Here is a 25,918-nt window from a genome sequence, read left to right on the forward strand (position 1 = left end):
TTCAAAGCGAAAGACCAACTCTGTATATAATTAAAACTACTCATCTATAAGCGTATAGATGGAAGTTTTAACAATTATTCATCGTATTTAACTTAAACTATTTTTTAAAAAAAACAGGAAGTAGTTTATGTTTATAGAACAGTTTACAATTAAGGGTTTAAATTTTTTGATTTATTTTCCTCTTGTTATTAAAGCCAGACAATATTTATTATTCTCATCAGTATCCAGACATTCCCAAGAGCATCAGACGAGGTTCCCCATCGAAGTGAATCATTCCCACAATCTAAAAGGGATCGATCGAATATGACGTCACTGTTTAACCGCAACAGTCGAAGGTCACACTCTAGCGATACAATCGGATCAATTGTACCCATTCCGGCTTACTTCGCTTCTGATGTTGGGGAGAAAGAAGGAAAGAAGAGAGTTTTCGAAGGTTTACGTGGCTTAATAAGTCTTTTCCGAACAGTCCAAGGCGTGTATTAAAGATACGATTATCGCTTCCGATTTTCACAGAACACTGGCAAAACCATCGCTTTCAGAAAGTTGTAGATGCTTAAATAGCTACTTTCCGTGACATCTATCATGTAGACTTTATATATGTGTGTGCGAGAGGGAGTTTCTTCCATCATACAGTTTGTCTCTTTGACGACTCTTTTGGCTTTTGTATAGAAACCAGTAAGTTTCGTAGAAAAATTGCCTGCAGTTTATTCGTTATTTTACTCCTCCCTCTCTTCCTTATACTCATTTTCTTTAAAAAAATTTCAGCACGAACATATAAAAATGAAATGAATAATAATAATAAATATAATTTTATAAATATAAAAAAAAATAAAATAATATATTAAAGTTCCTTGCATAAATATAAAGCGCGTAAAATTTTTATTTTACATATAAATGGGTTTTTAAAAAATTGATTTTACAAAGTATATTATTTAAAAAATTACTTAAACGTTGGAAGAATAAAATAATAAACTAAATTATTATTGTTTTTAAGTGAAATAGTTCAAATAAAAAAAGAAAAATAAGGAAGAGACTTCATAAATATTTAAATGTTTGCCTTTCTAAATATATGCCTGTAAACTCTATCGAAATTACTATTATGCCAAGCAGATAAATGTTATCATTCAGTAAATCTGTTGAGAGAATTGTCAAACTAAATATTAAAAATGTTATTTTAATATTTTATTTTTATTATTGCCTTTAAGTTTTAACAAGCAACAAAACGTGTTTTACACATATATACAAGCTGTTGTGTTGAATAAAGGCAATTATTCATCACAGAAAGTATTAACTATTTGTGTCCATAATTAAACACTCTCCGCTGTCATCCCGAATCCAAAGATGATTTACTTCGGCTGTTTATAAGAGGTTCTAAGCTACTAGTATGATTCATGCCGCACAGCGCGAATACACTTTGTTTTTGATGGTTATTGGTGCATAAATCTTGAACCGACGACGATGCTACTAAATGAGGTCCTCCTGAAAAAAAAAAGTTAATAAATTTCTTTTTTTCATGTTTCGAGAACATTAATTTCTAAGCATAAAACTACGAATTAATTTAAAGCCATTCTGTGTTAAATTAAGGACGAATTAATTATATAGTGACCGATGAAGATAGCGGAAAGATAATTATTTTGTTTAAATAATATCAGTATAATTGTATTTTATTCTTTTATTCTAGACAGAAATTCTAGTGACAAATGTGTTTCTTTTCGAATTGATTTTTAATTTAATAAATTATTCCAACAATATACATGTATAAAAGCACCTACGACGTATCATGTAGCACTCTTTTAGAGACATTATTTTAGAAAATGTAAAAAGAAAAAGGCATAAAAAGTTCAGTTTTTTTTTTTTAATTATTCAAAAAGATTCAAGAATTCAGTCGGTTATTTAAAGTTTTACAATTTTTTATTTTATATAAATTTTGTCTTAGAAATTTATTGTTCTAGCTTTTCTATTTATATACAGAAACTTGCATAAAGCAAACTATTTAAAAATAAATGACATATTTTTCGAAAAAATAAAAGGATAAAAATGAATGTAACGAGATTAAATATAAACGTTTTTGATAAAAATATTTCTTGAGAAATTAAAAAAAAAAACACTTTCATAATAATAAATCAAAATTCTAAAGAGACGTTATCATTTTCCGGTTTTTACAACGTTGATTTTGCATTATGAAACATTTTTCTTATATTTTTATAATTAATGATCGTATCCGATCACATTAATATATACAGGGTGGCCCAAACGTCACTTGCCCACTTTTATTTCGAGTATTCAAGATACATTTGAGAGTGTAAACAAGTTTTACACAATCAAACAATTGAATAAGGCAGAAATTTGATCTCTACAATAGGTAAATGATTTTTTAACTATCCTGTATTACCTGAATATATTAAATGGATAATTAAAAATAAGCATTTTTAAATATAACATATTCAAAATAAATTATCATGTTTATTTTTTAATTAAAAATTAATTATTTCTTTCTTCGTAAGAAGGGACTTTTAAATAAATGTCACCCATCAATTATTAGGTGTTATATAAGAGAAATCGAATGCTGTCAAAGGTAAAATATAATATATCTTACCTGTTAGCTGTCGATTATCCTTAACAGGTGCCAAACATCTAGAATCGACATCGCCATTAACTCCCGATAAGCCAGGTAAAGATCCAGTAACCATAGGTACCGAAGGAAATGAAAATGGACGAAATCCCGCTTTGGCCAACCACTTCGTTTTTGAAGGTATCGACAGGAATTTATTGGGTACTGGTGATATATCCGATGCTCTTCTCGTACCGAGTTCAGAGACGTGAGTATCGAAACTTCTTTGATCTGTAAGAGGAAACGAAACCCATAAAGAAGTGTCTGCCTGGATTCTAGCAAAGATAAAGATCTCTTTTTTCTCTTTTAATCGCAGAATAACAAAAGACGAACAGTTAAAACGGCTTTATTGTGAAGTACTCCATCCTTAACCACTAAAGAGATAAAGTCTTTGGCCTCCTGCCAGATACTTTCGCATTATACCATCATTTCCTTTAGGTTGTTATCTTGTTAATACATAAATGTTAAATCCTTTCTTTAATTACCTAATATTTGTTATTTTAAAACGTCATCTTTACTCTTCTAATCGTGTAATACAAAACCACGTGATTAATGCCAACAACAATTTATGCCCTTAAACTCTGTGTGGTAACGATACCATCGTTAATAGATAAAATATATTATTTGTATTAGCTGACTCTTTTCCTCTCTCTCTCTCTCGCTCCTTCCAATCGTGAAAAAAATTATATTTACACACGAAATTTATGTTAGAAAAAATAAAAGCTTTCTTGTCATAACGACGATAAAAAGTAACATTCTTTAGGATAAAGCAAAGGCTATATCATCACATTAATATTATAAATTGCTCTGACCTGAATGATACTTTTGTCTTTGAAACTCTAACACCTCCCTCACTCTGGGATCTAAGGCATCGACTCCGGCTTTTGTCATAAGAGGATTTAAATCTTTCAATCTTTGCCCTTCCAAGGAATCAAATTGCTACAAATATAACAATAAGATTATAGATTATACAAATATTAAATGTAGAAAGAACAAAATATTCATTTTTGAACAATTTTTGTAAATACGAATGAAAATACATTAAATGCTATTATTAGATGCAGAGGCGCCCCTGTAAATCATGTTTCTCCGCATGTATCAGCTACTCGGAGTAGAAGTCTACTTTTTCAAAGATTTGGTTCAAATGAAAAAAACATCCGTTCAGAATATCAGAAGAGTATTATTTGATATAGAACTACTTCCCTATTCGGCTGACATGTTAGTATAGAATATATTGAGCTCTTGTATTCCACACAGATGTTGCATCATTTCTTAAAAATAACTTGTAGGGAATGAGTCAGAACATAAAAGAGGATGCACCTGATTCTCTCCCACTGAGGGAGTTAATGATATAATCGATCTTCGTATAATTCAATCTTAAATTGTATACTGTCACTTGAAAAATGATTTCTTTCTCCTTATTATTAAAATTATATTACTGGATAATACAACTTTCTCTAACACCTAAAGATTTCATGATATTTACATTTATCACTGTAGGTATTTCTTTCTACATACTTCTTTCTTGATATTTATAATCAAGAATCACTTTCTATCCGTTTGGCAGAAGTCCATCTTATTCCAAGAAAAAACACTGCATTAAATATCGCTCGATATGTCGACAATTTAATGTGTTGCCTTTTGAGATTGGCCAATTAACGTCACGTGATTGATAAAGTATTGAAGGTCGACGACTCCTCCCTCCCTTTGTACATTGACTTTCGGTATTTATGAATAATTTATTTGTATTATCTTTATAAAATATTTCGCATAAGAAAAAAAATGCAACATCGCATACCAAAATAAATTATTTGTTTATAATAATTTCGAGCAATTCTTTATATGAAAGTGTTTTATTTTTATCGTGACGAAAATCAGATGAATAAAATTGGCCATTAAAATAGCTATTAAAACGTTTAGTTGTAGCATGTAAAGATTAAAGTTCTAGTAGAGATCTGTCAATATTTAGGCATATTTCACTGTTGTGTGAATTTTAACAAAGTTTAAACATGTGATATGCTTTTAAGCATACTTAAAAACAAAGTAATATAGATATAATCAGAAATTTACTTCCTTTAACTAATTATCAGAGGCAGATTGGAAGACAGGACAATTTGATACCCTGTCTTACAGCCTACCTTTGCTAATTAGATAGAGCACCTCAAATATATAACCTCAAATTTATTCTATTATTTAAAAAGAATACAAAAGCGATATAAATTAAAGTGTATTTTGATAAGTGGTGAAATTTTAATGTATTTTATTGATTTTTTCATATATTTTTATGTCTTTCGGAGAGCGTTGAGACTATGTTTATCCTCATCTACCTCTGTAAGTCTGTAAGCAGAGGGAGCACTTATTAATAAACAGCAGAATAAATTTGAGCTTATAACATCGCGTAAATGATATTTAAAATATAAGAATTCTTAAGAAATAATTTGACTAAGACAAAATTCAATTTGTAAGGCAGATAATCTACTTACAGTTGGGGATACGCTCATAGTTTTAACCATATTCCCTTCGATCCATTGCATTTCTCGGTGAAAGTGCTGAGGAGAATCAGATTTACTAAGAAAGACAAACTGCGAGATATTTTGAGGAAACTGCGGAGGCGGGCTCCTGATCAGATGTTGATGGAGACTGACGCAATCCTCTTCCGTACTGTCCACTTCGCATTTTAGTTGAGGCAATTTTTGTGGAGAAGTCGAACGGGAAGATTGACACGACTGAATATCCTCTTGATAAGACATTCTTTCCAGCTGTTGCTGCAAATAAGGGTTATCTTGCCTGGATAATCTAAGTGCGGCCATATCGCTATCCACATCACGTGTTTTTACGGAAGCTGGCGAGGAGCTGCGTGATAGTTCGGGAGTTCGATCATAATGGGTGGTACCTCCTGTTATTGGAACTGGAGAACTTCGTGCTTTTTTACTAACGATCTCATCGTTACCCTGATTTGAAGAATTTCTATTTTCAATATTATCTTCTCCACTTTCGATGTTATCGTTGTCAGATTCTTGCGTTTTTCGTCTGAGAAAGTAAAAATAAAAGGTTGGTAAAGGTCACAATCACGATAATCGATATAGTGACGGAATCTTCGAAGAAGCAAAGAGCAGATACAAAGCAGATAACTACGGAAACAAGCAACACACACTACAACTACGACTCTTACTTCTCCATAGAAACAATATTTATATTATTTACTCAAGCTTTTATTATCCCTAACTAAATTCTATAGAAATAAACTGGTTTTCAAATTCAACTATTATAAAAACATTTAAAGAACTAAAAACTTTATATAAATATGCTAGAAAGTTAGTTATTAATAATAAATATTTTAATTATTAAATTAAATTATCTTTAAAATAGTAATAAAGAAATAAATAATTCAAAATTTTCAGGTAACTATTCTCTAAATCACTTAAAATTTTCATCTTCTTCGAGTAAATGGCAATGAACGATTGTATAACTAGCATCGTACTTCAAAGGAAATGGTTTCGAGTGAAGTATTACGCTACTTCACCACTCTCCACAATGAATATCTAAACCAGATACTTAGCAATTCTAGATTTGTTGATATCCAACATCTCCAATGATTTGATACTGATTTTATTACCAATCGATAAAAGGAAAGTAAAGTATAAAATGCAAACCTTTCAGAATTATTACCTGAATATAGAAGCGAAGAGATCGAAAGGATTACGTTTTGTTGCGGTATTATCCATGGCTAAAGCCTGAGAAGTAGAATGCAGCATTCTGAAAATCGTCAAGGCGATAGTGTTTATTAAAAATATTACATTTTTTCCTTCTTAATTTTCTTTTATTTATATTATTTATAATAAAAATAAAATAATAAAAATAGAAATTCTGGTAAGTAAGTAAACGTTACGCCCTATACAAACATTGTTTCTTATCTATTTTAAAAGTAAAACTGCGTAACTAACCATTTCGAATGTAATATTGTATTGTTTAACTCATCGTTTTTGAATTTTTACATCAAATACATATATAATACATATATATATCTTCATAATTTAACAGATATGAGATCATATATATCATACATATATTATTTAACTTGTGTACAGTACATTTATCAATTTTATATTCAATTATTGTACATAGGTAAATAATTTCTTATAAATAAATAAGAATCGATATAAAATATTTAGATATATCATAAACACAGAGTTAATATATTTTTATTGTAATATCATTTTTTATTTTACATGTCATCTAAAAACATGTGTTAAACAATGGAAGAATATGTATAAAAATATATTTTTACACATTTATTTTTGTATAAAAATAAAATATAAATTTTTAAAATAAATATAACATTCTTTCTGTTTGAAAACCTCCGTAAATTAGAAAAATGCTGTTATAAAGTTATCTCTTAATCAGAAATTTTAATCATAGACAAACAATTGTACTTATCATCTTATTTTCTTTAATACATCACATAATGTATATTTAATATATTTACAATAAGAAGATTGTACAATAAATATAATATTGTACATAATATACTATAACATCACAAAACTCTTCTTCATTCTTATATACTGTTTTTATATAAATACAGGATAAATAACATTTGTTCTCCCAATAATTAGGAATTATAAACTTTCTTTTAATATTAATGATATTTAAAATTTAAAAGCTAAATTAATTATATTATATTCATGAAAATAAATATATATCCAATTATTTCATCAATATAAATAACTGCTATAAAAAACTGTATACACTGTATAAAGTTGCCTAAAACATGTATTAAACAGTGGATAAATGTATAAAAATATATTTTATATGTTTATTGAATAAGTTTTTTCTTTTATATTTATTAAAATATGTTTTATATTTGGTTTCATATACAATAAATGTTATATTTGTGTTTCTTAAGTGAATAATGTTCATTATTCTGTGGTATAAAAGATTGTTTATTTTCAATTAATTTAAATAGTAAGGTTTATATTCACTTATGTTTACTTAACTAAAAGCAAGATCACTTATCGAATCGTTCCTTGACTATAAGGTTTATATGTGATATACATAATGAGCTAGAGTAACAACAATTATAAAGAATTACCTTTGCACCAGTCACTCAATATTGAGTCAATGAAAAGCACGTGTCGATTTGAAATATATGTTGGAAAGTTTCGTAATCCATGTTATTGAACGATAAATTTCGATCGTCTAACCTTAAGGAAAGTGAGTTTATGGTTAGAACTGGCAGAAGCCAAATACAAACTAAAGCTGCGAAGAGGAAAATGAAGGCAAACATCCACTTTATCAATAACTACATGTGGCTCCATCTCTCGATCGATAACATCTCTATTTCTATAAATGTGGTTTTTCTATTGGTAAAAACTGATCCGGAAAATAGTTTCATAATTTTAATAGCAAGTTTTTTTTATATTATATTTAATCCAATTTTATCACTTTTATATTTATTTAAGTTTATCGTAAATGTATAAATTTTTTTCTTATTTTATTGAGTAGTTATGTAAGGATGCGGAGGAGGAAGATACCATCATCATTCGTGAAATATCATGAGAATTTTACGCTCATATAAGTATCTTCTATGATAAATTTTTTGTCGAAATATTTCGTAAAATATTGCTGTATTAGTTTTAAAAGATAACCTTTCCCTGCTTTTTCAGATCTCCTGTTAGTGTACCACGCTTCAGTGAAGCCGACATTCTGCAGCTGAACAAATTTTTATCCAACACAAAATAGCACTCTTATAATAAAAGTATTGACAAAACTTTTAAATTATATTTTATAAGAAATCAAAAACGTTGTTTCCGAGAAATATTTTATGTAATTGTCATTAGAAGATATAAATATCTTTTAATTATTTTTCGGATAAAATAAAATTATTTTTAAAAAATTTTAAAATTATATTCTTAAAATTAATATATTCTTTATACTATATACTAATTTATGTTTTTAATATATTTTATATATTATAAACAATATCAAACTTTGTAATATAAAATAAAAGAATAAATACTTCAGGAAATATTATTATTATTAAATAATATATATATATATATATATATATATCCTGAAGTATTTATTTTTCCCCCTATAAAACCTCCAAAATTTGCAATTTTATTTAATATATACATTATTGAAGAATAGAAATGTATACAAAATAATAAATATTAAAAAATATATTCGATTTTTAAAATATATCATAAAATATAAACTTGTCTAAAAGTCAAATAAAGACTAAATTGCTGTCTTATTCATATATTTTATTACTTACAAATTTTGTAAAAATTGTTCAAAGTGAGATTCGTTTTTTGTTTAGGGCATAAATTACAATGTTTTGAAATACTTCTGCAAATTTCTTTCAAAATCACATCGACTTTTGGTCCACCCTATACATCAGCGGTCGGGAACCGGGGTAAATTACCCCAAATGGCGTAAAAATGAAATTATTGGGGGTAATAAGGAGTTTCTTCAAAATCTAAAGAGTAAAAGTTTTCAATGAAATTATTGTGTTCCAAAATGATAATAGATAAACCAAATAAAATTATTTATTATTTTCATTTTCGTAAAATGATTCAATAAATAGTGTTTAATTTAAATTTGTATCGATTTTTTCCTTTTCAAAATGAGAAAGGTAATATCGACTTACACAAATATATTTTGGAGTAATGGCTAAAAAAGTTCCCCACCCTCTGCTATACATATACCTAAATAACAAAGAAAATACTATACTTTCATTATATTATTTACTATAAATTAATTTTTTGTAATATTTTATATTAAAATTGTAAAAATCTATATAACAACAAGAAATATATAAATAAATTTTAATAATATTTACAATATAAAAGTTATTATGTTGATAAACTTTTAAAAAATATCAAATAGCTCACAAAAAAATATAAAACATTTAAAATCTTTATTAATTCAATATTTTTGAATTAATCTCCAATTTTATGAATGAAAAATATTAAAAACATATTGAGATGTTTTTAAATCATAAATAAAGCTTTATTATTTTTTAAATGATTCATTTGCAAAATTTTCTACTAAAATGAAGTATTATATTATATTTTTAATTATAAAAAATAATATTTAAATGTCAAATGATTTGATTAAATCATTAAAAATTTAGTTTTTATAACTAGAAGTTACTTATCTTTCTTAAATTAGCAATTAAGAAAAAGGTCTTTATACAATTTTATTTACCATTAAAAATTAAATTAAAAAAAATAAATACACTTTTATAAATCAGACTGTTCCAAATGATTTATAATTTGTTAAATTACATAAAAGTCAATTTAATTTTATTTTAATTAAGTAAATTTTCATTTCTCTTGCAAATAAATGCATCAAAATAATAATAATCATAGAGAGTTTAATAACATAAAAATAATACAATACAAATTAGCAATACAAAAAGAGAACAATTTCTCTGTTATGGGGGGAATAATACAAGTGGTTCGAAGGATTACAAATTAGCAAATCTAAAGTACAAAGATAAGTCTAAACACTATAAACAACGATTTTATGATTGCATACATAATGTTTCATCTATAATTACAAAGACAATGAATACAATAACAATCATTAATTTTAATGTTTCAAATAGTACTTTTCGGAGATTTTAACAAAATAATTGTATATTTTGTAAGGATTCGTTTTACTGAGATTATTTCAATTAAGTTGGAAGTCGAGTAATGAATTATAATTGCATATTTGAGGTATTTTATAATAGTCACCAAGCTATGAAGTTCTTGACAATTGTGAATTAGATGATATAATGAAAATTCTTCAGAATTACATAAAGTGCAATAAGATCTTGCTAAGTAAATATAAATATTATTAATAAAAAGAGTATATTTATTTAAACGGAGTTGAATTATTAATCGTTTTACATTTAAACTAACTAGTTGTGACATAAGGTTGTGAAGACGGAATTTGTAATAAATCAATATATCATGGGTGATAAGTACAGTACATTGGTATAGTGAATTTTGATCTTTGTTTATTACCTTGGAAATTGCGGAGTTTATTAAAAGTGAATATCCAAATTTCCAATCATTAATGTTATCTTTAAATAATGACTCCGATACACCAAAACTATTTAGGATTTGGCTTAATTTGTAATGCTATAGATGCTTAAATTTCTGATTTTTACTTTGATTAATATTTTGTTGGTGTAAATATATTATAGTATTATCATTTTTAAATTTGATTCTGTAGTAAAATTTTATTAAACGTTTCAGTAAGAACGGGAAGAACCAAATTCGGTTTACTTCATGCCGCAAAGCATATCCTGGAATAGTTCTTTCCAGATGAAATAATCTGCGTAAATAATAGACGTGAAGATATTCCAATTTATAAATATAATCTAAACTCCATATTGGACTTGCATAATATATTATGGGTATGATAGTTGAGTTAAATAGTTTAATATGAATTTTCAAATTAGTAGTTTTCAACTTGGAACATACAAATAGTAGATTATCTATGGCTTGCTTTGCTTTGATTGTTTTATTTTATCAAAATGTGCTTTAAAGGATAGGTTCCAATCAAATTTGACTCCCAAATAGTCTATTTCATTTACAGTTTGTAAAAGAGTATTTTCATGATATATTTTAGTGTTATTTTCAGATATTTTGCAATTATTACGGAATATTATGACTTTCGTTTTGGTCGAATTTATTGTTAAATGTAGTGATTGAAGAAATTTATTAAGTTGATTAATTTTCCTTTGTAATGAAATCTTTGTTGGAGCCAGAAGCACAAGATCATCCGCAAAAAGAATGTAATGAAAAATTCTATTTCCTATTTCAATTCCATCAGTTGATTCGGTAAAAAGGTGATCAATACCTATGAGATAGAAGTTAAATAAATAAGGAGAAAAAGGATCACCTTGAAGAATTCCACGGGATAAAGTTAAAGTTTGAGAGATATTATTGCCTTGTTTTATCTTGATATTATAGTTTGAGTATAAGAATTGCTGAAGTAAATCGGAAACTTGCACCACAGGATTTCAGATTATGCACCAACAGAGGAACGTATATTGAGTCGAATGCTTTTTGTATATCAATGAAGGAAGCATATATTTTCCTATGTTTTTTTTAATAGATAAAGTTGAACTATCATTAATAAGGTAAAAATTGCAAATTCGGTTCCTTTATTTACAGTAAATGCATATTGAAATTCGGCTTCTAATTCCATAATCTTAGTCCATAGCTTAAATTTGTTTGCAAGGAGTGAGGTAAACCATTTCCTTATAGTAGATAACAATGCTATCGGTCTGTAATTGCTAGGAGAGGAATGATCGCCCTTTTTATAGATCATAGTAAGAATGACTGAGACCAGAAATCGGGATAGGAAGCAGATTTGTACATACTATTAAATAAATTTAATATTTTTAGTCTAGAATTGTGTGGTAATATTTTTAGGAAATCAGTTGGAATATTGTCATTTCCTGGAGTTATTTTACTTTTTGTTTTTTTAATGACATTATTCAATTCAGTAATAGTAAAGTCAGAATCTAAAATTTCGTTGTAAACTTCTAAACTTGTATTTAACGATAATTCCGTATGAATTTGTGGAAATCTTTGATAAAACTCCTTCCAGTCTACTGTGATAGAACTTCCGATTAACTTAGGCCGAAATCTTCGTATTGTATTCCAAAACAGTTTACCATCTTTATTATTTTTAATTAGGTTTAGTTCAATTTTGCAAAGATAGTTTGATTTTTTAGTTTTAAGTAGATTATTATAGGATCGTTTAGCTTTTTTATAGTTTTCAAAAGTATCATTATTAAGATTTTGCCTAAATTTATTTAATTACTCGTTTTTTCGTTCTCATTCTGTAACAGTCAGAGTCAAACCACATTTCTTTAGCTTTATTTTGAAGGTTACTTTTACTTTTAAAGGGATATGTAGTCGTTTAAAATTGTCATCATCATTAGCTTGTATATCTTTCAGTGGCATGCCGTGACATCTGATGATAGGGAAGCTGTGTTTCTGTAAGAAGCCGACTTCCAGGGGCAATCAGTTAATTGCGCGTCAGTGATGGCCTAGGGTCCATTCGTACGTGCGTGGTGGCGGAAGAGACGTACCTGACAAAAGCCGAAAAAAAGAAACATAAAATAAACATATACTATGTACAAAATAGTTTGCTTTAGGACAATCAGCCGTTCGGACATCCTGGGCGTCGATATGGTTCTTCGATGGTCGATTGAAGATGGCTCCGGGACAGTGGCGATGATAAGTCTGTAGGGCACGGGGAGACTTCCTCTGTTGGCGTCGGGGACACGGTCTAAGTCCGAAGTGGCACGGGTTACAGGTTGGCACAATAGACGAGAAACTGTTTTTTTTTTTTTTTTTTGTTTTTTTGCACGTTGACACACGGCGTTTTGGTTATTAGGAACGTTAACCGAGTGCCAGGTGCCCTCGATTGTCGGAGATTAATATAATCTCCGTTCTTTCTTTCGTCCATTTGATTGGTCGTTCTCCCTCAATCACGCTTCCCGAGTGGTTGGTCCCTGGCTACTAAACGTAACGAGACTCTTACCTGGAGCGCGAGAAAAGTCAAAATCGAAGATGAATACGATCTTCCACCGATCATAGGACGACTTCCTTCCGCGATTTATGGTTTCTGCCTGGCAGTTTGATATAAACAATGGGTGTCCGACTACAACCGACTTTTACCTATGGTTTTTTAAACTAATAAATATTTCTCTAAATTAACCTTTTTTTCGCGTCTTTCGTGACGGGTCAGACCTGTCCGGAACTTCACATTTCCATAAAAGTTTTAAACAAATGCTTGAAATGACAAAAATAAACAATTTATGTATTTTAGTTCTAAAATACAAATAATACATACATAATACAAATTGATACGATACAAACAATGATAGAAAAACTTGTTTTTTAAATTTTTTATAAACTAATTCTATTCGGCGATTTTTTCCGCAAAGTCGTTAATTACTTTATCGACTCCATCGACGTATTTAAAAGCACTTTTTCTATCGAAAGCAACGCTAGCCCCACCAGTGGGCGAGTGGTCTCCATTGCCGCTCATAGTTAGTGGTGACCAGACCTTAAACACTGGGAAGTTCGGTCGTGGGTTCGCGCCGCGACTCGGACAAGCTGGCTGCTAGGAGTTTTCCTCCTAGCCAATAACGATTGAATAGGAGGCCAGTTCCCCATAAAAGTCCTCCCGGAAGGCACGGTTTCCCGCGCATACGTTTAGGCCGTGAGATAAACGGCTGGCTCTTCGGTCGCATAGCGATCATGGCACCACTCTTCGGAGGAAAGGCGAATATAAGGCTATAACCTCCATATGAACCAGAGAGGAGAAGAAAGCAACGCTAGCGACGACAATTTTTCCTCCGACCGAGTGTTCCTGGCCAATGTATGAATTCGCTCCCTGGTCGAAAAACGGCGCTCAACAGACCCACTGGTAGATGGTACCGTAAAAATTAATGATATTAAATCATATAATTCTTTTATAATTTGTTCGAATCGACATTAATTATAATATGTTTTATGTTTAAGAGTTACTTGTCAATATAGTCCGGACACAAATATAAATATTGCGATTCGCTACGTAATTTAGATAAATCAAAAAATTTCCCATAAAATTTACTTAATTTAAAGAATTAAAACACGCTTGGAAAAATTGTTAATAATTTTAGTATTATGAAAAACATCTAAAAGTGATAAAGTTTCTAAAGATTTTATGACTGAAAATCTGTCAATATAATTATAATTTTCTTTTAATTATACTGTAATTAAATATAACTTTGCAAAAAAACGTACATAAAAATAACATTGAATACTCTTTACTTTTTCAATCTTAAACAATTCACTTAGTCAGATAGCTCCTTACCCAGTGGCTAAGGAATAGAAACGTTGGAAAGGTTACACGTGTGTAGCTTCCACCAGCTAAACCGGCTGAGGTTGGTGCTCTGTAAAGCGCATGCGCCAATGCCCTCTGGCTGCTTTACACCATTCAGTTATTCTCGTCGTGAAAGCTGTCTCGGAAGCGCTTCCATTCCGCCACTGACGTTCGAATATACAATAGCAATCTTATCGTTTTTTTCACATATAGTATAGAAGTTTTTAATAAGATACATAATGCAGTTATAATAAAATATTAATTTTAATTAATTTAAAGTACGTTAAAATATGAAAATTTATATTTTAGAAACTACAAGGGAAGGTCATTGGAAGGTGGAAGTGGCGCTTCCACCGCTTCCAATGACGGCACGCCACTGATATCTTTATATTATTAGTATCCGTTATTTCCGGGATGGTAAGCATACGATTATCAATCTCAGTTCGATAATTTGACATTTTGTAATTTATTTTTGGGCTATTTATAAATTGATTACTACTCTTCTTTAATGAGGTTAATAAAAATTTTGCTATTGTAGGGAAGTGGTCAGATGTATCAAATGAAGTTATCATGAATTCCGTACAGCGGTCCAGCAATAGATCAGAACATATTGTATAGTCAATAGTGAATTTACCAGTATTGGTTAAGCAGGTATATTCCGCAGGAAAATCTGGTTTAATGCGTCCGTTCAGTATAAATAATTTGTATTCAGTTATTAATTCTATTAGTCTTTTCCTCATATTGTTGGTCTGTTTGTCCTTGGATTTTCGGTAATTATGAATTAAATGATTAGAACCCTTATATTTAGTATCCATCAATTCTCCAATTCTGGAGTTGAAGTCTCCTAGTACAATAATGTAAGGAGTTATATGGTACCATGTATCGATCATTTTGAAAATTTCATTAATTGAAGTTAGATCACCAGGCGGCACATAAGTTAGCATTATCATCAATAAATTATTATTCTTATTTAATACTTTGTTTTTGTTTATTGAAATGAGAAGTAAAATATAATTAATAGATTTTTTTAACTTGAATTATTGTACCATAGTCTTTTTCTATCAACATGCAAAGACCTCTTGGGCGACCTGGACCTGCTGAATTACTTGCTAAAGTGGTTACTACCGTAAAATTATTAAAATTAGATATATAGAAGTTGTCAGTTGTAATCAAGTTTCTGTCATAGCAAAAATGAACGGTTTATATTTAGCCAGCATAAATTTAACAAATGAAGTTTTATGTTTAAGTCCCTGCCAATTCCAGTTTATGACGGATATTGGATTGTTATTTTCGAGAGTAGAGTGACTTTGCGTTTGACTTTGTTTTATAGTGTATCAGCTATTGGATCTTGTTGAGTTAGAAAATGATAAAAATGAATCTGCATAAACCAGACTTTTTCCATTGATATTGTATGTAATTTTCTCTTTTCCTGTTGTTATAATATCATTATGTAGTTTGGCCTGTGGATTTAGTTTTCGAATTTCATAAAGCGTTGAAAGTAAGTTTTTACGTCTGATCCTTGAATTTTTTGTAAGGTCTGGTGATAGTTGGATATCTTCCCAGCCTTCAAGTTGGTTTTGTTGTTTTTTCCGAATGTAAGTAAAGAAGACAGAATTTCGAAGTTGATTATTACCAAAGATTATTTTTAAAGTCAATTTAGGTAATTTAGTTAGTTGAATTATCTCTAAAATATCTTCTTATATCAGACTGAGTATTTAGTAGAGTCAATAAATTTATAAATTTCTTCCTTAGTAATAGCCCTTGAAGTGGGGTAATTGTATAATATGATATTATTACGATTATAATCATTGGTTAGAGTGTCCATTTTAAATTGTGTAAAATCTTTTCCGATCTGCAAGGTGTCAGTCTGTTGATATAATTTAGTTATCTGTTCTTCTATCTTAGTTTGTCTTTCTTTGGTTTCACGTAGGTTTTCATGGATTAGATTCAGTTCCTCCTTTATATTAGTAATTTGGTTGGATAGTTTATCACTAGTTGCTTCTATAAGGTTGGAGATTTTGTTCCATAGAACTGTCAAAGAAGTGTCTAACAGATTGTCCGTGTCCTGTAGCTACTGAAGTAGATAATAAGAATGTCTCACCTGATTGTTCTTGAATGTGTAGGGGTATTAAATCTTCACTAATACTCTCATATTCCTTGGAAATAGCATTTATATTTTCATCCGTTTGTAAATTATAATCCGTAATTAACTTGGAACTTGTTGTGGCAGTGTAGTTGTTGCGTTTACTCACTGGTTTGGTTCTGTTAAGTGGTGGCCTTCCTCGCTTAACTGGAGAAAGTTGCATTTTCGTTAATATTAGAAATTTCTTATTAAGGTTAAATATCCAACTGTTAATCTTCTTCAGTAATAAAATCGGCGTGTTAATCAAATTAGTAACTTCAGGCTTATAGTCACAAGTGAAGTGCTTAACAAAAGTCACCAGCAGCACCGCATCAAAATAATAATCATTTTACATTTTTTTGTTATTTAAATTTTAAAAACAGTTTAATCGCAACCTTCTTATAAAATAATGACATTTATTTTTATTTTAGTTTTTAATTTATTTATATAAATTACTAATATATATAATAATTTATGTAAATAGATAATTGTTGTGTAAATTAAAATGGAAGGAATGTTTTTATTAAGCCATGGGAATATGATAATCAGACTAATTCATAATGCTAATGTCTTGCTAACATATAATACATAACTGCTATAATGCAATGAAAAGCAAATATATAATCTTTTATATATTTTATTAATTAAAAATTTTCTTATTTCCGTTTTACTACTATATTTTAAACACAGCTTTATACTTTCATTAATTACAATAATGGAAACATGTTCTACGCTGTTTATATAATTATTTAAATATATTTAGAATAAATTATAATGCTGTAAATTGTAATGATAAAATAATTAAAATACAGGAAAAAAATTACAATTCTGAAAATTTTATAATACCAAAAAAATAACTTTTTAATACATAGTTTATTAATTTAAAAAAAGTATAATTTTAATAATACATTTATTAAAATATTATTAAATAAGAAGAGAGTAATTAACTTTCATTTTAAGAAATTTCAGGTTAAAATAAATAACTATTATTGATTATAATAATTTGAAATATTTTACGCATCATTAAATTAGGTAAATTATAATCGAAATTTTTTATTGAAGATCCTTAATGGATGTGCTTTTTATAAGTTTTAATATGCAGTGAGATTACAGCTTTTTATTAATAATATGTATTTGTAATTCTCATTTAATTTATATCTTTATAAAAAAAATGTAACTTATATATTTAATATTTTCAGTCTTCTGGTTCTTAAATTATCTAAAACTTTTTTAGAATATTCAGGCATATTAAAATATATTTTTCTTCTTAATAGATATAGCCAAAACATCCAAAGCTTTCATTATAAAAGTGCAATAAATTCCAAGTGAAAGAAATGTTTTCATTATTATTTAAATAGGATTACCATAACCAAATCGTTCAAAAAAAAAGGACACCCAAGGGAAGTTTTGATGAAAACGTAATACAATATAAATATTCAATTTTTACAATTTTATTTTGTAATATAAAAAAGAAAATACAAAACTTCTTATATTTCCAATCTTGTTTCTATTTATTTTGTTTTAATATATTTATAAAAATCCAGTCGCACGAAAATACGTTCAAAAATGAGAAAATAACGGTGCGTGATAATCTTAATTTATATAATTTATTCTAAACAATCAACTGAAAGTTTTGAAGCAAGTACAAAAGCAGCTTACTCTAATTATAATCATGAACAATGCAAATAGTTCTTTGAAATTTTAAAGATAAATTTTTAACAAAAACTTAATTAATTTGTCTGCTCATTAGTCGAATTAAAATAAAATTCCAATTTTTACAAGAAACAGAAATTTATTCTCAAATATGGTTACTTGGTATTTTATTTAATTTAATTGTATTATCATTTCTATGAATAGGGTATTAATTTAGGCTAAGAGAATTGCGCGAACTATTTTAGTACAAGTATAATATATTTTTACATTGCTACAATAGTCGCTTGATTCTGTTAAATATTAATTAACTTAATTTGCACACATATTTAACAATTGGTTCGTATTTGAAACACTGTAACTGAACTTTGTTTCATTCAGTTTTACAAAGAAAGAATCATATTTTCTTTTTTAATAGGCTATAGCGTATTATAAACAGTTTATCAATACTATATGAAGTAAAACAAACTATTATATATTTCTGATTTTTTTTACAATCATTCGTAATGTAATTAGAGGCGATTTACTCCAAGGTAGGACCGTCGAAGAAGGGAAAGCTGAAGATTTTTCCTCCGCTCCGGAGAAAATTTAGGCGCCTACCACTATAAATTAGACCTAATGTTATTTTTACTAACAAAAAATAAAATCTTCAAGACTGCTTTTTATTAATAAAGAAATATTCTATGTATTTCCTTTATTCAAAACAAAAATTTGTTTTGAACGAATAAAAGACAAAAGAATCCACTAAGGGACAAACGTGACTCACTCTTTACCTCCGGGCTCCATACAAGGTCTCGACGACCCTGCTCCAAGATTGCACTCTGCCATTCGGGCTTTCCATAATGATGCCTTTCCGGTCGTCAGTGTGTTTGGTATTATGTACTCTCGCTAATCCGATATAATTTTGCCTTATTTTTCCGTTAAATTTTCCAACTAAAAGCAAAAAAGAAAGCTCATCATAGATTATTTTTAAAAAACATGACGAATTTGCAGAATTAATATATGGTATTACTTTTAATATAATACATTTTAATATAAACATACAATGAGTTTTTTTTTTTTTTTAACTCTTTCCGCCCTGTGGGCACTAAGACGGCCTCTTTTAGTAGGCCCATTATGGGTTCGGCCAGGCCCACAATGGGGCGACCGGGTGGTGAGGGACGGGGCCCGACATATCCGAACGGACCATCCCCCGAAAAATTCCTGGGGATTATTCGACCCGTTCGGATTCGATCCCGGGTCCCCCAGAGCGGTAGGCTGCCACCTTTACCGCTCGGCCATCCGGCCGTCAACATACAATGAGTGTAAAAAGTATTCTTGCAGCATTCGTGCAATGAAAACTTTCTGTTTGCAAAGTAATATTGGAAGGATGATATATATTTCATAATGGAACATTCTGAATTGCAATTATTATAATTTACCATTACACATTCTCAAGATAATAAAATAAATAATATTAAGTCCAATAATTGTGCACAAAAATTCTACACATTTTTAAAACTATGGATTTCTTTGTAGACATTTTCGACTTTTCATATATAATTCCACTAATCCACTGGCCTTTTAGGGCTCCTTGAGCGAGAAAAGGACTAAAACCACAAATAAAAAGTAAAAAAAGCCTCCACTAATCCGAACTTTTCACTAATTTGAAAAATAATAATTACGTAGTTTGGATTAGCGAGATTAAAACGTATTTAAATATTTACCATAGAAAAATTTGCAAAAGACTTGCCTGTATTTTTATTTAAGCTAATTCTACACAAAACTAAATATAATATTCAGTATTTTTGTCTTTTATACCGTATTAGCCCGAATATAACGCGATATTTTTCGACCATTTATTTTCCGTTAAAAAATCGACTCGCGCTAAATTCGGGGTTTAAGTAATGGAATGTAATATAAACAAGGACATTTTCCTACAGAGATTGAAACGCGACTGAACGTCAGACCTAGCTCGACCGACCACTTCAAAACAACCATGTGATCTAGTTAGTAGGCCTGCGCTTTTGTTTGCATAGCGCTACTATAGTAAGGCTATGTCTCCGCTTGTTCGAAGTTCATTAGTCACGTGATTTTTCGACCGCCTTTTAGTCACGTGGGCTCTCACAGACGCCATTTTTTATCTTAAAATTGTGAAATTTTTGGCTTCGCTCGAAAAATTATTATTACATCTTTCTTTTCTTTATTTTCTCTACTTTTAAACAATGTAAAATATTTCTATATTGACAAAAATGCTTTATTTGTGTCGAATTTAATGTAATTTGATACGTAAAACGCAAAAAATAAACATATCAAATTTCAACTCGCTGTAATTTATCTCATGTTTCACCGATTGCCATCGGGTTTGTTTGTAAATGGGGAAGAAATATGACTCATTCAAGTTAAGTCAGTAGAAATTTCGTACTACTGCGAGAAAATTTGTCAATAGACCCGCTTTACCCCCTAACGCGAAAGTCAATAATGAATAACGGAAGTCAATGAGTTCTCATTCTGAAAACAGTTCAGATTCTGAATAAACATTTCCGTTTTTTGTTGTTACTTACGTAATATTAATTTTGTTTTACATTACTTAATTTTATTGACATGAATGTAACCTGTGTTATTAGCTATAAATACCTAAATAAATGCTTATCTGATTGAATTTTACTTTCTTTGAATTCTTTTATGAGTATTATTTTTTTTTCTAAATATCTTTATGAAAATTTTGGAGTCGCGTTAAATTCGGGGTCGCGTTATATTCGGGCTAATACGGCATTTATAATTTGTATTAATTTATAAACATTTTGATTTTTTACCAGTAGAGGGCTATAAGTCATATCATTCACGTGTGTACCACGTGCTTCTGTCAACATGTCGGATACAGAAATAACAACAAAAGTTTTAAGGAAGCGGATCACAAGTACATTTACATTAAGATTTATTTCAATTAAGTTTTATATAATTATTGTGTTATGAATTGTAAATATTCCATCCTTTAATTCTTTAGAAATTTTGAAAGATGCTGACTTAAATTCTTTGTCATCTAAGAAAGTGAGATTACAGTTGGAAGAAGAGTTTGATACAGATCTCACTTTAAGGTAATAGTATATAAAATTTTATTCTAATAAGTTTGATTATTTAATTATTTTTATGTAAAAATAGTTGATTATGCAAACAAATGCATAATTTAAAATATATAAAAATATATTCGTACATAAAATTTTTATGTGCGGTACAAAGACGAGGCAATAGTTACTTTATCAGGTTGATGTTACCTATGGTTCCAAAATGGCGGCTCGTCTCTGATTCCAGCAAATAGAAGAAAGGAAACAGTGGGGACGCACGTTCTAACCTAACATAACCTAACCTATTCTAATAATTTTGTTGGTAATAATTATGGTAATTTATTAGAATAGGTTAGGTTAGGTTAGAACGTGTGTCCCCACTGTTTCCTTTCTTCTATTGGGTTGTTCGGAAAGTAATTTCGTTTTTTTATTACTAGAGGAATTAGATGTATTTTTACCAGCCAATTTTATTTTAAACCACATTTTCATTATATACTTCGACAGCTGACATTTTAAGGCTTATTTGTAAAAATTTTGTTTGATTCTGTACAATTGTTTTTTTTTTTTCGGTGTCCCGTCAAATTTGGAAAATCGAAAGCATCATTTTCGGCATATTTTGTTTTTTTATAACTAAAAAATTAAAATGCTGTTTAAACAAGAAAAAAACTGTGGTAGGGTAGATGTACCAGTTTTGGCCAGCGTACCAGTTCTGGCCAGAAAACAATTTTAACTTAAAAATATAATCACCACATATTCAAATCTGTCCAATAAAACAAACTTTTACTGTTAACTGTTCACACAGTTAACAATAAAAGTTTGTTTCATTTGTGATTATATTTTTAAGTTAAATTTGTTTTCTGGCCAGAACTGGTACTACTGGCCAAAACTGGTACATCTACCCTACATGTTTGGAGAAGATGTGTTGAAAGACAGTGCCAAAACTGGTTTACAAAATTGCGTTCTGGCAATTTTAATATCGAAGATACACCACATTCTGGATGGCCATTTGAAGCCAATGAAAACAAAATAAGGGTACTGATTGAAGCAATCTGCCGTATATAAATCACTAAGAGATTAAATCTGTTAAATTGAACCGTTTATTATTACTTAAAACGAATTGGTTTCGTTTCAAAGCTCGATATATGGGTTCCACATGTTATTAACGAGAGATGCTCTCTATGGTGGGATTTTAAAGAAATTTCTTTTTTGAGCTTTTACCAGACAATTTGACAATTGATTCGAAAGTGTACTGACATCGAATAAACAAATTGAGTAATATCATCAAACAGAAAAGGCCAGAATTAATCAACAAACAAACTGTAGTGTTTTACTATGATAATGCCAAATTTCACACAAGTTTGGTGACTCGTCAGAAACTATTATAGCTTAGATGGGATGTGTTATCACACCAACCATATTTGCCAGATCGGGCACACTCAGATTATTACTTGTTCCGGTCTATACAAACTTTTTTTTAACTGTAAGACATTTACTTGAAATGACAATGTCAAAAATCACTTGGATCAGTTTTTTGTAAAGAACGATCAAAATTTTTATGAATGTGAAATCATGCTACTACCAGAAACAATGACAACAGGTATTTGACCAAAATGGTCAATATATAATTCAATAAAATATTTATTTATTATAAGAATATTGTGTTTATTTTTCTATGGAAAAAACGAAATTACTTTCCAAACAACCCAATATTTGCTGGAATCAGAGACGAGCCACCATTTTGGAACTATAGGTAACATTAACCCTTTATCATTTTGCTTATATGTTTATATATGTATAAAGTTCCTAAAAAGTAACTTATACAAGGAATATATAATGAATACATATAAATAAGGTATGTAAGTTATTTGCAATATTATTGCAGTTAATTGATTGTCTTCTAATTGTGTTGATAAGTAGATTATCAGAAATCAAGTATAACGTATTGTTTGAAAAGGATCGATTATTTAAAAATGTAATAAAACTTTATATCAGTTTCTCAAACCATTTATATAATAAGTGAAGTAAAACTCAATTATTAAGTTATCAGTTTATAGGAAATCCATATTAATGTAAAGTAGATCTGCAGTCCCATGGATGTGAGGATAAGCATTTGAATGTTGAGTTCAGTTAATGTGCCAGTTTATAAGTCTCTTCAATTTTGTATTAATGGCATTTGACTATATTTGCTGATAATATATATACACATTTTAATATAAACATTACATTTATTAATGAAATAATCAGTCTAGAACAAAAAATATAAATGTGCACAAGTAAGATGTTAACTAAAATGTAGCCTTATTATTGAAAAATTAAATAGGAATCTATCAAATTTTAGATTTTATTTTCAGAATTTGATTTATAATTAGAAATTTGTCTTTGTCTTTTGATATGGAAAAATATCCATTAGAAAATAAAACTTACGACTCACGAACCAATTACCCGGTGTGAATAACGTTTAAGTGACAAATGTTTTTGTTACCCCTTCTGGGCACTTCTTCAGGTCAATTCTTATTTCAACTAGGCTGGCCATTGACATTCAAAAATTTTCGAATATTTAATAAGGTTTTGTTCACTTAACTGATGGGGAACTCAAACACCTTAACAGGAAATGTATCCAAAGCTAGCCAAATGTCTGACAACAAATGTTCGGGATATTTTTAAGGTGTTGACTATCTCTTGTGTTGTTCTATGCCAATCATTTTGGATTAAAGCCATTATGGACTCATCTTCTATGGTTATGGTGTATCTTCAAGAAAAAAATCTCCTGCCCTAAATTTCACAAACTACTTCTGGCATCTTCAATCAGTAATTGCATCATCCTCATATACAACACATATCTTCTTTTAAGTTTTTGTCACATTTTTTCTTTTTGGAAATAATACAGTATAAGATATTGAAAATGCATCTTCTTATCCTTCATTTTAATGTTTTTTTCTTAAAAGATAATGGAATTTAAAAAGTTAACTGTAACTAGACTTACATATTAAATGTGCAAGTATACATAATGACCACTTAAACAAGTTAAAATTTGATAAGCACGACAAGACACAAACAAGTGATTGTGTAAGTACCCAAACAAAGTTTCATTTCAACCCTATATAATTGTTCTTTGTTGATCAACAACCTTTGTACAGTGACTGTGAGATGAGGATATTGTGAAAACAAGTGATATAACAGTTGTCTGTATACTGCTATATCTGTTTAAGAGTTTTGTGATGGTGTAGTAAGTATGGATGATAAACTTGTTCATTTCTAATGTCCTTTGTTAGAACGATTTACCTGTCTTAGTGATTTGTGGCTGGATTGCCTCAGAAACATCAAAATTAGGCAGGTTTCCCAAAACTGATGCAGGCATTGCAGTAGCCATACTTGGACCAGTGCTGCTTTCACCACTGGTGGCCTAGGAAGACTGACATTTTTCAAATATGAGCCTCTGGCTAACTCAAGAGTGCAGACCTTGTTAACCCAGGTGTCATCCAAGCCAGTATTACACTTGAATCATGTTAAACCATGATTAAATCTCCACAGATGTGGGTTCAGTCACTCTTGGTTTCATTTCTCCACACATCTCACTAGCATGAATGACCCTACCAGGAGCAGACCTCCAGCTGACATAGCTCTGTGGTTCATCAGAATTACTGAACTCTCTCATCTCAGCAAGAAAGTTATTATTGTTATTAATATTATTATATTGGGTGTAATGGATTATATTCAGTTGGCAACAGTTGCTCTGTACTATGACAGCTCAGATTCAGGGTACAGCAATGCAAACAAAACAAAAATTAAATAAATGTGTCAGTTTGTGTCTGTATTCAGGAATTTCCTAACAATATGGTGTATATTCAATATGTGGCCTTCTGTATTGTGATGTATGTATTTCTATTCAACTATAATGTTCCCAGGCTTTTGTGTAGTGTGTGTGGTATGACTGTAGGAAAGAGAATGACAAGTACACTATCTATCCTCCACAGATGCCTTATTTCCTGGGCAGGTTCCATGTACTTGCTGATTTTTTCAGTGCATGTATTTTGTATATTGTGAGTGTTTGGAATGGATATGTCTATAATGTATGTGATTTTATTGTGTTTGTCAATGAATGTGATGTCTGGTCTGTTGTGGTAAATTGTTTTATCTGTGATTATGGCTCTGTCGTAGTACATTTTGTTCGTGTTGTTCTCCAATACTGTCTGTGGAATGTATTTGTAGTATGGTTCGTGGATGTCTAATAATTTGCATTTGTTTGCAAGCTCTTGGTGTATTATATTTGCTACTTGATTATGTCTATGTAAATAATCTGTCTTTGCCAAGAGCTTGTAACTAGAAGTGATGTGTTGTATAGTTTCTGGCATAATGTGACATTTTCTGTATGTCATTTGTGAGTGTTTTCTGTAGTTTTTAGTGTTTATGATCTAATCCTGTATGGCAATCATGAAGCCTTCCGTCTCCCCAAAGACAGTTTGACAGTTTTGTCAACAAAATCCTGGGCCAGCTCATAGAGATGCCTGCCATGGAATGTATTTTGAACCCACAATTGCTTAATGGTGTCTATGTTGTGTTGTGCCCATGTGAGTGTAAGTTTAATGGTATGTTATTTGAGTTTGC

The 25,918-nt window shown here is 29.5% G+C and overlaps 2 protein-coding genes across 2 annotated transcripts in view; one reads left to right on the forward strand and one right to left on the reverse strand.

The window, feature by feature from the left end:
- Positions 1-1,169: 1,169 nt before the first annotated feature.
- LOC136975502 (uncharacterized) lies at positions 1,170-7,902 on the reverse strand. The gene is made up of 6 exons (XM_067270562.1): positions 7,704-7,902; positions 6,281-6,367; positions 5,095-5,641; positions 3,424-3,550; positions 2,597-2,842; positions 1,170-1,479 (listed from the first exon to the last, which is right to left on the reverse strand). Exons 2-6 carry the CDS (start codon positions 6,364-6,366, stop codon positions 1,325-1,327), a joined length of 1,161 nt encoding a protein of 386 aa, XP_067126663.1. The 5' UTR covers position 6,367; positions 7,704-7,902; the 3' UTR covers positions 1,170-1,324.
- A 13,169-nt stretch (positions 7,903-21,071) lies between these two features.
- Positions 21,072-25,918, forward strand: part of Non2 (upstream activation factor subunit spp27 homolog Non2) — a 57,033-nt gene continuing 52,186 nt past the window's right edge. The window contains exons 1-2 of the mRNA XM_067270563.1: positions 21,072-21,168; positions 21,256-21,346. Of these exons, the coding sequence (XP_067126664.1) occupies positions 21,120-21,168; positions 21,256-21,346 (140 nt within the window). The 5' untranslated portion in view covers positions 21,072-21,119. The remainder of the gene's footprint in view (positions 21,169-21,255; positions 21,347-25,918) is intronic.

This window comes from Centruroides vittatus, unplaced genomic scaffold (assembly GCF_030686945.1).
Source record: "Centruroides vittatus isolate TY-2023 unplaced genomic scaffold, ASM3068694v2 contig_371, whole genome shotgun sequence".
Classification (NCBI taxonomy): domain Eukaryota; kingdom Metazoa; phylum Arthropoda; class Arachnida; order Scorpiones; family Buthidae; genus Centruroides; species Centruroides vittatus.

Coding starts and splice junctions, on each gene's coding strand:
- LOC136975502 (XM_067270562.1), bottom strand. CDS start 6,366: ATGCTGCATTCTACTTCTCAGGCTTTAGCCATGGATAATACCGCAACA. Junction 5,642..6,280: donor CTCTTCGCTTCTATATTCAG/GTAATAATTCTG, acceptor TTACTTTCTCAG/ACGAAAAACGCAAGAATCTG. Junction 3,551..5,094: donor CTATGAGCGTATCCCCAACT/GTAAGTAGATTA, acceptor TTATATTTGTAG/CAATTTGATTCCTTGGAAGG.